Below are 15,076 nucleotides of genomic sequence, written 5' to 3'. Positions count from 1 at the left end.
CAGGTTATGGCTTTAGCGGTACGACTTGACCGACGTCTCAGGGAACGACAACTTGAACGTTTTTGTGTTTTTCCCTCTGACTCCCCCATGATGCCTCCCGAGGTCCCGTTGCTTCGCTCTTCCACGGAAGACTCAGAGATACCTATGCAACTAGGGGCCTCCGTGTCCCCCCGACAACGTACAGAGTTCCGCAGTAAGAATGGTCTCTGCTTCTATTGTGGGGATGACAAGCATCAAGTGAACACCTGTCCTAGGCGTAAGAATAAACAGCCGGAAAACTTCCGTGCCTAAGTGATCATCGGGGAGGTCACTTGGGCGCACAGGTATTTCCCGTAAATATGAAACGTAATAAAATCTTGCTTCCCTTTCAGGTCTCTTTTGGTGGTAGGTCTGCTACCGGCAGTGCCTTCGTGGATTCAGGGTCTTCTGCTAATATCATGTCTGTGGAATTTGCTATGTCTCTAGCTATGCCTTTGATTGATTTGCCTAGACCTGTCCCGGTAGAGGATATCGACTCCACTCCTCTTGCTAATGGTTATTTTACACAGCATACCACTGTTTTTGAACTCCTTGTTGGCTCCATGCATTTGGAGCAGTGCTCTGTACTGTTGATGCAGGGACTATCATCCGATTTGGTTTTAGGCCTTCCCTGGTTGCAGTTGCATAATCCCACGTTTGACTGGAATACTGGGGAGCTTACCAAATGGGGTAATAAATGCTTGACGTCATGTTTTTCTGTTAATTCTATTTCTCCTCCTGAGGAGGTGAACACGCTACCTGAGTTTGTTCAGGACTTCGCTGATGTTTTCTCTAAGGAGGCCTCCGAAGTGTTACCTCCTCATAGAGAATACGATTGCGCTATCGAATTGGTACCAGGAGCTAAGCTCCCTAAGGGTAGGATATTTAATCTTTCTTATCCCGAACGTGAAGCCATGAGAGAGTATATCCAGGAATGCCTGGCCAAGGGTTACATTCGCCCCTCTACTTCTCCGGTAGGTGCTGGCTTCTTCTTCGTAGGGAAGAAGGATGGTGGTCTTAGGCCATGCATTGACTACCGTAACTTGAATAAGGTCACTGTAAGGAACCAGTATCCCCTTCCTTTGATTCCTGATCTCTTTAATCAGGTTCAGGGGGCCCAATGGTTCTCTAAGTTTGATCTACGGGGGGAGTATAACCTTATCCGCATCAAAGAGGGCAATGAGTGGAAGACTGCGTTTAACACGCCCGAAGGTCATTTCGAATACCTCGTCATGCCCTTTGGGTTGTGTAATGCTCCTGCAGTCTTCCAGAATTTCATAAATGAGATTTTAAGAGATTACCTGGGGGTATTTCTTGTAGTGTACCTTGATGACATACTGGTGTTTTCCAAGGACTTGTCCTCCCACATTGAGCATGTCAGGAAGGTGCTCCAGGTCCTTCGGGAAAACAAACTGTTTGCGAAAACCGAAAAATGTGTGTTTGGGGTACCGGAGATATCATTTTTGGGTCAAATCCTCACTCCTCATGAATTCCGCATGGACCCCGCCAAGGTCCAGGCTGTGGCGGATTGGGTCCAACCTGCCTCCCTGAAGGCGTTACAGTGTTTCTTGGGGTTCGCTAATTATTACAGGAGATTTATTGCTAACTTCTCGGTCATCGCTAAACCTCTTACGGACCTCACTCGCAAAGGTGCTGATCTCCTCCACTGGCCTCTTGAGGCTGTCCAGGCTTTTGAGGTCCTTAAGAAGTGCTTTATCTCGGCCCCGGTGCTGGTTCAGCCCAACCAAATGGAGCCATTTATCGTGTAAGTTGACGCATGCGAGGTGGGAGTGGGGGCCGTCTTGTCCCAGGGTACCAGGTCCCTCACCCATCTCCGTCCCTGTGCCTACTTCTCCAGGAAGTTTTCGCCCACTGAGAGTAACTATGATATTGGCAACCGCGAACTCTTAGCCATTAAATGGGCATTTGAAGAGTGGCGCCACTTCCTGGAGGGGGTTAGGCACCAGGTAACTGTCCTTACCGACCACAAGAATCTGGTTTTCCTAGAATCTGCCCGGAGGCTAAACCCGAGACATGCTCGATGGGCGCTATTTTTTACCAGATTCAACTTTTTGGTTACCTATAGGGCTGGGTCTAAAAATATTAAGGCCGATGCACTCTCGCGTAGCTTCATGGCCAGCCCTCCTTCGGAGGAAGATCCTGCTTGTATTTTGCCTCCTGGTATAATCATTTCTTCTATTGATTCTGATTTAGTCTCTGAAATTGCGGCTGATCAAGGTTCAGCTCCCGGGAACCTTCCTGAGGACAAGCTGTTTGTTCCCCTGCAATTCCGGCTAAGGGTACTTAGGGAAAATCATGACTCCGCACTATCTGGTCATCCAGGCGTCTCATTGCCAGAAACTATTGGTGGCCTGGGTTGCCTAAAGACGTTAAGGCCTACGTCGCCGCTTGTGAAATTTGTGCTAGGTCCAAGACTCCCAGGTCCCGACCAGCGGGCTTACTACGTTCTTTGCCCATTCCCCAGAGACCTTGGACCCATATCTCCATGGATTTTATCACCGATTTGCCTCCATCTCAAGGCAAGTCGGTGGTGTGGGTTGTAGTAGACCGCTTCAGTAAGATGTGCCACTTTGTGCCCCTCAAGAAACTACCCAATGCCAAGACGTTAGCTACCTTGTTTGTCAAACACATCCTGCGTCTCCATGGGGTCCCTGTCAATATTGTTTCGGACAGAGGGGTACAATTTGTTTCATTGTTTTGGAGAGCCTTCTGTAAAAAGTTGGAGATTGATCTGTCCTTTTCCTCTGCCTTCCATCCTAAAACTAATGGCCAAACCGAGAGGACTAATCAATCTCTAGAACAATATTTAAGGTGTTTTATCTCTGACTGTCAATATGATTGGGTCTCATTCATTCCCCTCGCCGAATTTTCCCTTAATAACCGGGTCAGTAACTCGTCAGGGGTCTCCCCCTTTTACTGTAAGTTTGGGTTTAATCCACGGTTCTCCTCCGTTTCCCCTGGTAGTTCCAACAATCCCGAGGTAGAGGTCATTCATCGGGAACTGTGCACAGTCTTGGCCCAGGTTCAGAAGAACCTAGAGGCGTCCCAGAGCGTACAAAAAACTCAGGCTGATAGAAGACGTTCTGCTAACCCCTTGTTTATGGTCGGGGATCTGGTGTGGTTATCGTCTAGGAACTTGCGCCTTAAGGTCCCGTCCAAGAACTTTGCACCCCGGTTTATTGGGCCGTATAAGGTCATTGAAGTCCTCAATCCTGTCTCCTTCCGACTGGAGTTGCCCCCATCTTTTAGAATACACGACGTGTTTCATGCCTCCCTCCTTAAACGCTGCTCCCTGTCTTTGGCTCCCTCGAGGAAACCTCCTGTTCCCGTTCTCACCCCTGAGGGGGTGGAATTCGAGGTGGCTAAGATTGTGGACAGCAAGATGGTCCAAGGCTCCCTCCAGTACCTGGTCCATTGGAGAGGATACGGGCCTGAGGAGAGGACTTGGGTACCCGCCCGGGATGTTCACGCTGGGGTATTGGTCAGGAAGTTCCACCTTCGTTTCCCCAATAAGCCAGGTCCACTTAGAAAGGGTCCGGTGGCCCCTCATAAAAGGGGGGTACTGTAAAGGATCTGCCAGGCACAGCTTCTGGGTTAACGCCCATAGGTAATCAGTCGGCACCTGAGTCTATGTCTCTGAGACTGACTCCAGCTTCCACCACTCAGGCTGGCAGGCTTAGGAGTGGGAGAGCCTATCGCAGCCTGGCCAGACTCAACTAGCTCCCGCCCTCGGTCTATTTATACCTGCCTGTTCCTCCTTTGCTTGTGATTCTTCTCGTGTGGTTTCCTGGCCCAGCTACAGCTTCTGACTATTTGATCCTGCTCCATACTGACCCTGGCTTACTGACTACTCTCCTGCTCTGCGTTTGGTACCTCGTACACTCCTGGTTTGACTCGGCTCGTTCACCTCTCTTGTTGCTCACGGTGTTGCCGTGGGCAACTGCCCCATTTCCCTTAGCTTTGTGTACCCTTGTCTGTTAGTCTCGTGCACTTACTGAGCGTAGGGACCGCCGCCCAGTTGTACCCCGTTGCCTAGGGCGGGTCGTTGCAAGTAGGAAGGGACAGAGTGGCGGGTAGATTAGGGCTCACTTGTCCATTTCCCTACCCCTATCATTACACATATATACAGATTACATAAAGATCTGTTAATTCTTTATATATATATATATATATATATACACACATATATATATATATATATATATATATATATATATATATATATATATATATATGTAAATGTATATATATACAAAATTTATATTTATTTAAAGGATTAGTATAATAAACAGACACCATAGAGAAATGAGGAAACACGGTCCATTCATTACATCTCCATTCTTTTCTATACATGTGAAATTATAAATACATTTTTAGATATGTATCCTTGTACCTGGAGACGTTCAAGTTACACTATATTGTTCCTGTCAAGCTTCTTTTTTTATTTAAGATCTGCTCCCTCTGACATGCCTGCTTGTAAACCTGCAAGTTCAGAGCTCCGTGGGCCTTCTCTGTAGCCTGTGTGCTTTTGTCTCCTTGCTATCTTTCTCACATTGTCATGGCTGTGCAAGTTCTGATTTCTGGAGAGAATACAACTCTCTTAATACAAGTCTCATGTATATATAACATGGTATGTGTCAATTACATTAATCTGCTCTGACCTAGTGTTCAGGAGTAGAATAAGGAAGAGAGGCTGAAAGTAATGCATGACTGCAGGATCAGACTACAAATAGGGATTATTTTTAGTCTGTTACCATGGATCAGAGACTGAATTAACTCTGTATACACTAAACAGATATTTTTAACCAAGATTATTTGCAAAGTGGCTACATTTATTTCTTTATTTTATGCTTGGGCCCTGTTCACGTTTTTTTGCAAGTGGAAAAAATCTACCTCAGAATTCCTTCAGGAATTTTGAGGCAGGTTTTGAACTGAGTGTGTTTTTTTCCCAGTCTTTTTCACCCGCGGCCATTGATGCTAATACAAGGACCGCGGGCAAAAAACACCACGAAGAATGCTTGAAAAAGTGCGCTGAATATTTTTTCTGTCTCCAATTGATTTCAATGGGAGGTCAGAAGTGGAAACCACGGCAAGAAAGGACTTCCTGCTTTTTTTTCCCGCGAGCGGCTAAAAGCTGCCCAGGGAAAATAAAAACGCCTCTGCCTCCCATTGAAATCAATGGGCGGCGATTTCAGACGTATTTAGGTTCTGATTCCGATGCGGTTTCCGAGTCAAAATCAGGGCCTTGAAGCAAAAAAAAAAAAAAAGAATTGGTTCTAAACGAGTGCACATCTTTTGATACCCTGCTTCTCCAGGTTTGTTGCAAGACTTGAATGTTCAGCAGCAGAATTTCTAGTGCGGCACTATGTTCATATTGTATGTTATTGTCTCAGCTTTATAAAAGGGAACTCCACTTAGGAACAACATAAAATGCAAAGTAACTGCAAATACTTCTGTGTTGCATTAGGTTTTGTTCTCCGTTTATATCACAGCTATTAGGTCACATGTGCGATCGTGGAGATAATTCTCTGTCTGTTTCCAAGGTCATATGAATGGTGAAAAATACATGAAATAACGTAAAATCGGTACAAAGACAATAAAGCAAAGCATTTGCAAAATGACTCAGTTTTTATGTAGATTCAAACTGAAATGTTGTTAAAGGGATCACAGACAGCCCATTTAATCTGTGCAGACAATGCCAGGGGATGATGCAGGCGGCTGCTGCAAGGGAAATGTAGATTTACATGTAATACAAGGACGAATAAGTCTGCCAGAGCTTGTCAGCAGCTCTCCGCTCTGGTTTATAGAGGAGGTTCCCGAGCGAGGATATCTCCCGTATGACCTCCATATGCCCTGACAGGGCATATGGACAGGGCTAGTCCTGTTGGGACAACCTCTTTAAATTTAGATATCACTTATATAGTGGAGATATTTAACTTTTATTTACCAAATTATAGTCCGGTATATGTGGGATGATGTTAGACCGATGGGGGCAGCAGTAGAGGTGACAATGCAGACAAGAAGGTCTTAAAATGTTAACACAAGCCATATGAATTGCTTACTTTGAAGTTAGATCTGCATAAAGTGGCCGGCTCCTTCATTCCATCTCCTGAACAAAATTATTACATTGCAGATTATTTATTCATAAAATAATTGTAAAACGAAAACAGCATAAAGGAAGAGAAAATCTATGGCAACTATCATTGACCTATACATGAGGCAGCAAAAGATTGTCAAAGATTACAAATAAAAGTCTGGTTTTTTTCGGAATTTTTCCATGATAAAAACAATTTACAATGTTGTGGGAAAGATCCACTTATGCCCCATGCACACGACCGTAGAATTCGTTCGTAATTACGGTCTGTAATTACGGATCGTAATTACGGACCCATTCACTTCTATTGCCCACGGACACCTTCCCGTATAACTTACAGGAAGGTGTCTGTGCCGTAGAAAGCCTCTGCAAAAGATAGGACATGTTCTATTTTTTGCTTTCACAGATCGTGCTCCTATACTTCAGAATGGGAGCACGGCCTGGTAATGCAGGAGTCTGTCTGCGGCCGGCCGTGCCCGTAATCACGGACCGTGATTATGGGCACGGTCGTATGCAGGGGGCCTTAGTATGCCTCTTTCCTAACTAAATTGAAAAAAAAAGTCTACTTCCCCAGTGTTGTCTTGTGAGTCTCTAAGCAGAATACAGGCTGCCTAGAAGAGTAGAAGATTTGTATGTCTACTGACAACTGACAGAAAGGAAGACCTGCTCTATTATGAGATTAGTACCACTTATACAGGGTGTTATTCCAATGCACTTGGGCATTGCTGTATATGCCAACTGTAGGTTCACATTTGGTTGGCTCTAAATGTGCAGATTCATAACACTTGTCTCTTCATATACCCAGAAGATAGGAAGGAAGATAATGTATAAATACAGATGTAGACACCTCAGAATAAACCTAAATCGGTCTCTCAACACCCACATGGATCAATAACGCAGAACCATTAGTAAAATGCAATTTACCTTGAAGGCAGACGGACAAGTTAATATTGAATGTGTAATTACTCTCATCCTGGAGATATGGCAGTGGTGCTGGATCCTGAAAACAGACGACAAAAATCAATGGATGGTGAGCAACGGGGAGCGTATGAGATCCTGAATTATGGATGGCTTGTAGCACATAGTATAAATTGTGTTGTTGCAATAAAATGGGATATATATATATATATATATATATATATATATATATATATATAGTAACAGGTTGAGGGGGTTAGTCTGCCAAGGGAGATATATTCCTAGATGTCTATTAAGGGGTTAACATAGGATCTTCCCTCCACACAGGTGGAGAGTAATTAACTAAGAGGAAAGCACTGCTGGGAGTGTGTGGCAGTGAGAGAGGGGGCAGCAGGAAGGTGAAGAATGGTTTTGCTGCTGAACAGATCTGACATTTACAGAGGGGTGAGAGCTAACCCCTGCAAAGGGCTGGACTGTGTGAGTTATACCTGGGCTCTTGTTACGTGAAACGTTTTTTTCTGTTCTAACCTTTGTGTATGCTGATGAGACGAGCTACCGTCTGTTTATTGGATTTCCCTGATTGAAAGAGAAATAAAGCTTCTAAAGTCCTGGTTAAACAAGAATACTGTGCTGAGAGTGTCTCTTTGCCTATCTACAGTCCCCAAACTGCTACTATATATATATATATATATATATATATATATATATATATATATATATATATATATATATATATATATATATATATATTAATAAAAGTGCAGATCATAAAACCGGGCTCGAAATATTATTCATTAATATACTCACTTGCACTGGATTTGGTAGCACAAAAGGCATTAGAGCTTCCATAGGCACCACCCACGGTGATATAGTGGTTGCAAAGTTTTTACTCAAGAAAGGACCAAGAGGAACATATTCCCATTTCTGGATGTCTCTGGCTAATGGTACGAGGGGAGGCAAAAAGAAAATGTTAATCAGAGTAATAACTTTACAATTTAGCACAGACTAAATACATATTATATTGTATTACAATTCCTTTTAATAATAAGATGAGGTTAACGTCACCATGGAAAAAGCATAGTTTAAGATTTCCTTACAGAGAATCCCCCCTTTTAGCACCATGTCATTTTAGGTCCAACATTCCTGGCCGGTTAATTTCCGAACATATTTTTATAGTGGTATGCTGGTACGGAGCTCCAAATCCCCTGCATAGATAAATAACACAATTCTGCCACTGCCAGCAGGAGCTTAGGCGTTTATTGCATACTGTTATATTATTGAGTTTAATGTATAATAGTATGCAGTAAGCACCTAATCTCCCCCTAGGTGGAGGGAACTTAGCGGAGTGCCTCTGCATCTTCATGTCAGCCTTGGTGGGGGTTTCATAACCAGACTCCCCTTCTGATATGCCTCTAGGACATATCAAAAGTTTTTTGAAAGTACAGTTACTCCTGAAGTCTATGTTTATGCAGGGCCGTATTTACAGCTCACTTTGCTTTAGACACTAAGTATGCATAGGCCCCAATTAAATGCAGATTTAAACCCACCAAATATCATTAATTTGCTTGTTTCTGAGAAATAATGATAATTAGTCAGTGTTAAGGGAGAAGCATAGTTTATTTTTCATCATCAATTGTGATGCCGTAAAAATAATCATTACCGTTGGCACGATTAAAATATAAATGCCGATAATAATGACATTTACACAAGGCACTGCTGCCTATCGTACAGTCAGTTCCTGGTGTTCATGTGCTCTATTAAGAAATACAGGGCACATTACGCTGTACCAGAATCTGAAATCTGTATACATATATTAGCCCTACCCCCTACTGATAAATACAGTGACTAAATGTTACCACTTTACAATGACTTCATACCGCCATACTGATACTAAACAACACCACCATACTGCGACTAAATAATACCATCATACAGTGACTGGATAATACCACCATACAGTGACTAAATAACACTGCCAAATTGTTACTAAATAACACCAGCATGCAGTAACTAAATAATACCACTATACACTTACTGGATAATACCACCATACCCTAACTGGATAATACCACCATACTGTGTCTCGATAATACCACAAAATTGTGACTGGATAATACCACCATAAAGTGACTAAATAATACCACCATACAATGACTGAGCAATACCACCAAATAGTTACTTTACATTACCATCATACAGTAACTAAATAATCCCACTTTACCGTGACTGGATAACACAACCATACAGTAACTGGATAATACCACCATATTGAAACCGAATAATACCACCATATTGTGACTAAATAATACCACTTAATAATATCTCCAAAATATTGCTGGATGAAAAAACACGAAATAAATACCAAAATGACCACCATACTGTAAGTGAATATCACCACCATACTGAGACTGATTACAGTGATCATATAGTAATCAGATACCACTCAGGCTGTTTGCGGAGTATCACCACACTGCAGACTGGACAAATTAAAAAATACCGAACAGACACAGTCAAAGATAGAATAAACAATTAAATCCAGTGACTCACAGATGTCAGAAGTCTTCTATGATTAGTCGTTCACTTTTTCATCTTCTCTATCTGGCCCAGACCGTCATGACAACTTCTTACAGCTATGACTCGCCTCTACTGAGTTTTTCGCAAAGACATCTTTGGCTCCATATTTTCCCAGCACATTCCTACCCTCTTCACCAACCTCTCATCCAGCTGCCGACTTTAGTAGTACAATCCTGGTGTTACCTTTAATACTGTGTCTGCTGTGCTGCTCAAGTCTGCAAAATACTGTACTGACAGTGCCTCATAGTAAATAGTGTCATACACATAGTGCCCCATAAAGTTGTGCCATGTGAAGTGCCCCATATAAAGTTGTGCCACAAATAAGTGCCCCATGTAGATCTGTGCCATATAGAGAGTGCCCCAATAAATAGTTTAAACCAGTTTAAAATATTTACCTAACCTCGTTCGCACAAGGAGTCCAGAACTGCCTCTGCTTGAACCCTACCGGCAGTCCGCAGCCTCACACTGACAGGCATGGTTACATAAATGCATCATGCCAGCAAGCATGCTGCAACACAGAGTACCAAATAGGTGACCTCCACAGACCAGACCCCTAAATTAATTCAGACCCTAGCCCAGTTCCCTAAATACATAAAGACCTCAGACCAGACCCTTAAATTAAGTCAGACCCCAGATTGGTCCAATAAATTATTTCAGACCCCAGACCATTCCCCTAAATGAATTCAAACATCAGATCAGTCACCTAAATTAATTCAGATCCCAGACCAGTCCCTTAAATTAGACCAGACCCCAAATAAATTCGGAACCCAGACCAGACTCCATTTTATTTGACACCAGAACAATCCGACAAATTAATTCAGACGCCAGACCAGTTCCTTAAATCAAATCAGACCACAGATCAGACACCTATATTATATCAGACCCCTCAATAAATCCGACCCAAGACAAAACCCTTAAACTAAATCAGACCCCAGACCTGACCCAGTAAATTAAATCAGGCCCCAGACCAGAATCCTAAATTAAATCAGGCCGCGCTGCCCCCGCCTAATTCCCACCCTAAGCACTAGATCTGTGGTGCCTTGTATTATATATGCATCACTTGTGTGTGCCTTGTATGACCTGTGTGTGCCGAAATGATGTTCATGGGTAGACATTTCTTTTAAGGTATATCTCCAATTTTGACAAACCATTGGGACGGTACTATATAAGCAATGTTCACTATGTTATTTACAGAATAGCAATCTGACGAAAGAGCACGATAGTCGTATGTGTCCTTAGATCCTGTTAGATGAGGGTCAATCAACAATATAGTTTGCATGTAGGACATAGGCTATATACCCCTGGCTGGCAACTCGTCGATTGAGAGGTCTATTCCTGATTGGTCCTGAGCAGTGTTTCACAGTCCGCCCGTTCTCTAAAGTTTAAAGAGGCTCTGTCACCAGATTATCAAATCCCTATCTCCTATTGAATGTGATCGGCGCTGCAATGTAGATAACAGCAAAGTTTGTTTTTTTTTAAAAACGATCATTTTTGCCCAAGTTATGAACAATTTTATATTTATGCAAATGAGCTTTTCAATGGACAACTGGGCGTGTTTTCTCGTTGTACCAACTGGGCGTGTATTGTGTTTTTACCAACTGGGCGTGTATTGTGTTTTTACCAACTGGGCGTTGTGAATAGAAGTGTATGACGCTGACAAATAAGCATCATACACTTCTCATCGTTCCCACCCAGCTTCTTTCACTGCAGAAATACATCGTGACGTCACCCACAGGTCCTTCAACATTGTCGTCGGACAAAGAAGATACATCGGCTCCAGGCGTCCAAAAGGTTAATATGCTCGTCTCTAGGGAGTTTGCTATGCTTACCTGCACATACCCTGCACTGTAGCCTCTGACGCCTGGAGCTGATGTGTCTTCTCTCTTCCGACGCCAAGGTTGAAGGACCTGTGGGTGATGTCATCATTCCCAGCCAGCTTCTTTCACTGCTGACACACAGAGTGACGTCACCCACAGGTCCTTCAACATTGGCGTCGGAAGAGAGAAGACACATCAGCTCCAGGCGTCACAACTGGAAAAAAAAAAATCCCCATCATGTAACTCTGCTACCTGTCAATTGAAAAGTCATCCACCACAGGGTCTCCCTCTTGACTTTCATTGTTCTCAGCCTTTCGGTTTGTCCTGCAGGTGCTGCTGCCGTGATAAGCAAATGTTATACCCAAGATAGGAAAAGTAACATAAAGACGATATAACTGGATCCATAATATCTGTAATATCCAGACAGTCTAGAGATCCACAGTGAGAATGTGCGCGCGTTATTTTCAGAAGGATCTGGCCGCGATTTGATGTGTTTATGCCAGATATTGGGCGTGGTTAGGGGCGTGGCTTAAAATGTCCCTCTTTTCCGAATTCAAAAGTTGGGAGGTATGTATACAAGGGGAGGGGAATTGCTGTGTGGCAGTATATACAAGGGGAGGGGAATTGCTGTGTGGCAGTATATACAAGGGGAGGGGAATTGCTGTGGGGCTGTATATACAAGGGGGCTGTATGGCATTATCTACAGGGGGGCTGTGTGGCGCTATCTACAGGGGGCTTCATGGCGCTATCTACAAGGGGGGCTGTATGGCACTATCTTCAGGGGGTGTGTGTGGCGCTATCTACAGGGGGGCTGTGTGTGGCGCTATCTACAGGGGGGCTGTGTGGCGCTATCTACAGGGGGGTTTGTGTGTGGCGCTATCTACAGGGGGGCTGTGTGTGGCGCTATCTATAGGGACAGTGGTGTAATGAGGGTTTCTTTCATTGATATCTATAATTGGTGTTTATAACGGTCTTTTACTGGTGTGCTTGCAATGGGTCTTACGATGTTCTGTTCAGACGAGGTGTAAATTTATGAGTCGCTGTCAAAAGACGGCGCGTAAAAATACGCCCGCGTCAAAGAAGTGCTGGACACTTCTTGCGACATTTTTGGAGCCGTTTCTCATTGACTCCAATGAAAAACAGCTCCAATTACGTCCGTAAAAGACGCCGCGAAAAACGTGAGTACTTGCCAAAACGTCTGAAATTCAGGAGCTGTGTTCGCCTGAAAACAGCTCCGTAATTTCAGACGTATTTTGCGTTTGCGTGTGAACATACCCTTAGAGGGAACATTGGTCCTGAGTAGATCGGTGGGGAATATGATTAGTACTGTAGAATAAAGTTTATTCTGCAGTGCTGACTGAACCATAGTGTCCGTCTTTCCAGTTCACAGGGATCCTGTAGATGCGAACGTATGCATCGACGCACTGACTCTAGCACAAAGGAACTTAGGAAGGTGGCAGGCTCCCCAGCTCCAGCATCACTGCGTCAGTGCACATCACCCAGCTCTATAGAATCTATGAAGAGGGGGATGGGGAGCATCTCCCAATATCAGTTTAAGAGATTGCTCTGGCGTCTAAACGCTGTCGGCAGTCAGAGCAGTTTGTAGGAAGGAGGTTTCAGACTGACTTTGGGATATTTTATTGAAAATAAATAAAAAAATTAATTTATAGGCTGGAATAGCAGCGACATGAAGAAGAGAGGCACTTCTACTACTACCGTTTTTTAAGTGCTGTACTTTCTTTCCAAGCATTTCTAATTTTTTATAAAAAGTTTATATAAAAAAAAAAAACATAGTCAAATTAGTGGGCACATTTCGATAAATCCTTTTTTTTGCCCGGAGTAGCAGGCTTTTATATTCTAAAAAGTTTTTCAGCAACCTTAAAAAAAAAAAAAAAAAAAAAGCTACAAAAGGTGTCGCAAAAAGCGAGTACATTTATGAAAAACAGATTTTTGTCTTAGCAGGCTTTTTTTGTTTTATATAAAAAGATATTTTTTTTTTAAAGTGCTCAAATAGACTTTTGCTGTTGCCTGTACCATCATACAGAAACCTGCGGAAACTTTCACACCCTTCCCCCATGGTCCTCGGTACCAAGTAGCTCTAGAGACCCTCACAAGTTACAACACCAATGCCCTAGGGCCCCGTGCACACGTAGCGTAATTTCTGCAGATTTACTGTCCGGATTTGCAGACGGAAAAACCGCAGCATATTATAGTAGCAGCATTTTTAAAATCTCATGTACGCGCTTCTGAAATTTCTGTGAAGAAATTTTTACAGCGCAGCATGCTCATCTATGCTGCGCATTGATTACATATTTGTGACGGACTTTCCACATTGAGTTCAATAGTGAAGTGAAATTCCACAACAAATGGCAAGTCTCTCGATTTTTTCTGTGAATTAGAAGCAAAAATCGCAGATAAGATACACTTAAACCCCCTAAAAAAAAACGATACTCACTGCTCCTAGCGTTCCGATAGTGACGCCTCACCCCTTCCCCGTCTGGATTTAGTGCTGCCGGCCTCCTGGGATGACTTTTCATCCCATTTGACGCTGCAGCCAATCACAGGCTACAACAGTCATATGGGAGAAGACGTCATCCTTAGGCTGGGTTCACACGAGCACATTAACGTCCGTAATGGACGGACGTATTTCGGCCGGAAGTCCCGGACCGAACACAGTGCAGGGAGCCGGGCTCCTAGCATCATAGTTATGTACGATGCTAGGAGTCCCTGCCTCGCTGCAGGACAACTGTCCCGTACTATAATCATGTTTTCAGTACGGGACAGTAGTTCCACGGAGAGGCAGGGACTCCTAGCGTCGTACATAACTATGATGCTAGGAGCCCGGCTCCCTGCACTGAGTTCGGTCCGGGACTTCCGGCCGAAATACGTCCGTCCATTATGGACGTTAATGTGCTCGTGTGAACCCAGCCTTAGGGCTTATTTACACGAACGTGATATACGTCCGTGCAACGCGCGTGATCTTCACGCGTGTCGCACGGACCTATGCAAGTCTATGGGGCAGTGCAGACTGTCAGTGATTTTTGCGCAGCGTGAGTCCGCTGCGTAAAACTCACGACATGTCCTATATTTCTGCGTTGTTCGCGCATCACGCACCCATTGAAGTCAATGGGTGCGTGAAAATCACGCGCAACACACGGAAGCACTTCCGTGGGACGCGCGTGATTCGCGCAACAGATGTCAAACTATGAATGTAAACCGAAAAGCACCACGTGCTTTTCTGTTTACAAACATCCAAACGGAGTGTCATAATGATCATACGGAGCTGCCACACGAAGCTGTTAAGTGCCTTTTGCGCACGCAAAATGCCACGTTTTTTGCGTGCGCAAAACGCGCACGCTCCTGTAAATCCCCCCTTATGGTATCCGGGTTGGATTTGCTGTGGAGCTTTCCCCAGCAAATCCGACCCGTGTGCAGGGGCCTAAAGGTGCTTTTACACGGCCAGATTTCCTGTCCGGGAACGAGCGCCAATCGACGATAGAGCACGTTGATCGCCACTCTTTTAGCTACATTAACATGGAGCAAGTGTCCGAATGTACGGGGACGAACGATAGTTAATGATTGTTCGTTCTCATACATTTTGTGTCTTGTTGGCAGCAGATTCCCTGTTTACACA

General features: G+C 43.9%; 1 protein-coding gene across 1 annotated transcript in view; it reads right to left on the bottom strand.

Moving 5' to 3' along the window:
• Positions 1 to 15,076, bottom strand: part of FAH (fumarylacetoacetate hydrolase) — a 70,950-nt gene that overhangs the window by 13,272 nt on the left and 42,602 nt on the right. Inside the window, exons 9-11 of the mRNA XM_075858446.1 lie at positions 7,859 to 7,989; positions 7,058 to 7,133; positions 6,102 to 6,148 (exon numbers count right to left, since the gene is read on the bottom strand). Of these exons, the coding sequence (XP_075714561.1) occupies positions 6,102 to 6,148; positions 7,058 to 7,133; positions 7,859 to 7,989 (254 nt within the window). The remainder of the gene's footprint in view (positions 1 to 6,101; positions 6,149 to 7,057; positions 7,134 to 7,858; positions 7,990 to 15,076) is intronic.

Source organism: Rhinoderma darwinii, chromosome 3, assembly GCF_050947455.1.
Source record: "Rhinoderma darwinii isolate aRhiDar2 chromosome 3, aRhiDar2.hap1, whole genome shotgun sequence".
NCBI lineage: Eukaryota > Metazoa > Chordata > Amphibia > Anura > Rhinodermatidae > Rhinoderma > Rhinoderma darwinii.
This window is presented reverse-complemented; position numbering and strand designations above follow the sequence as displayed.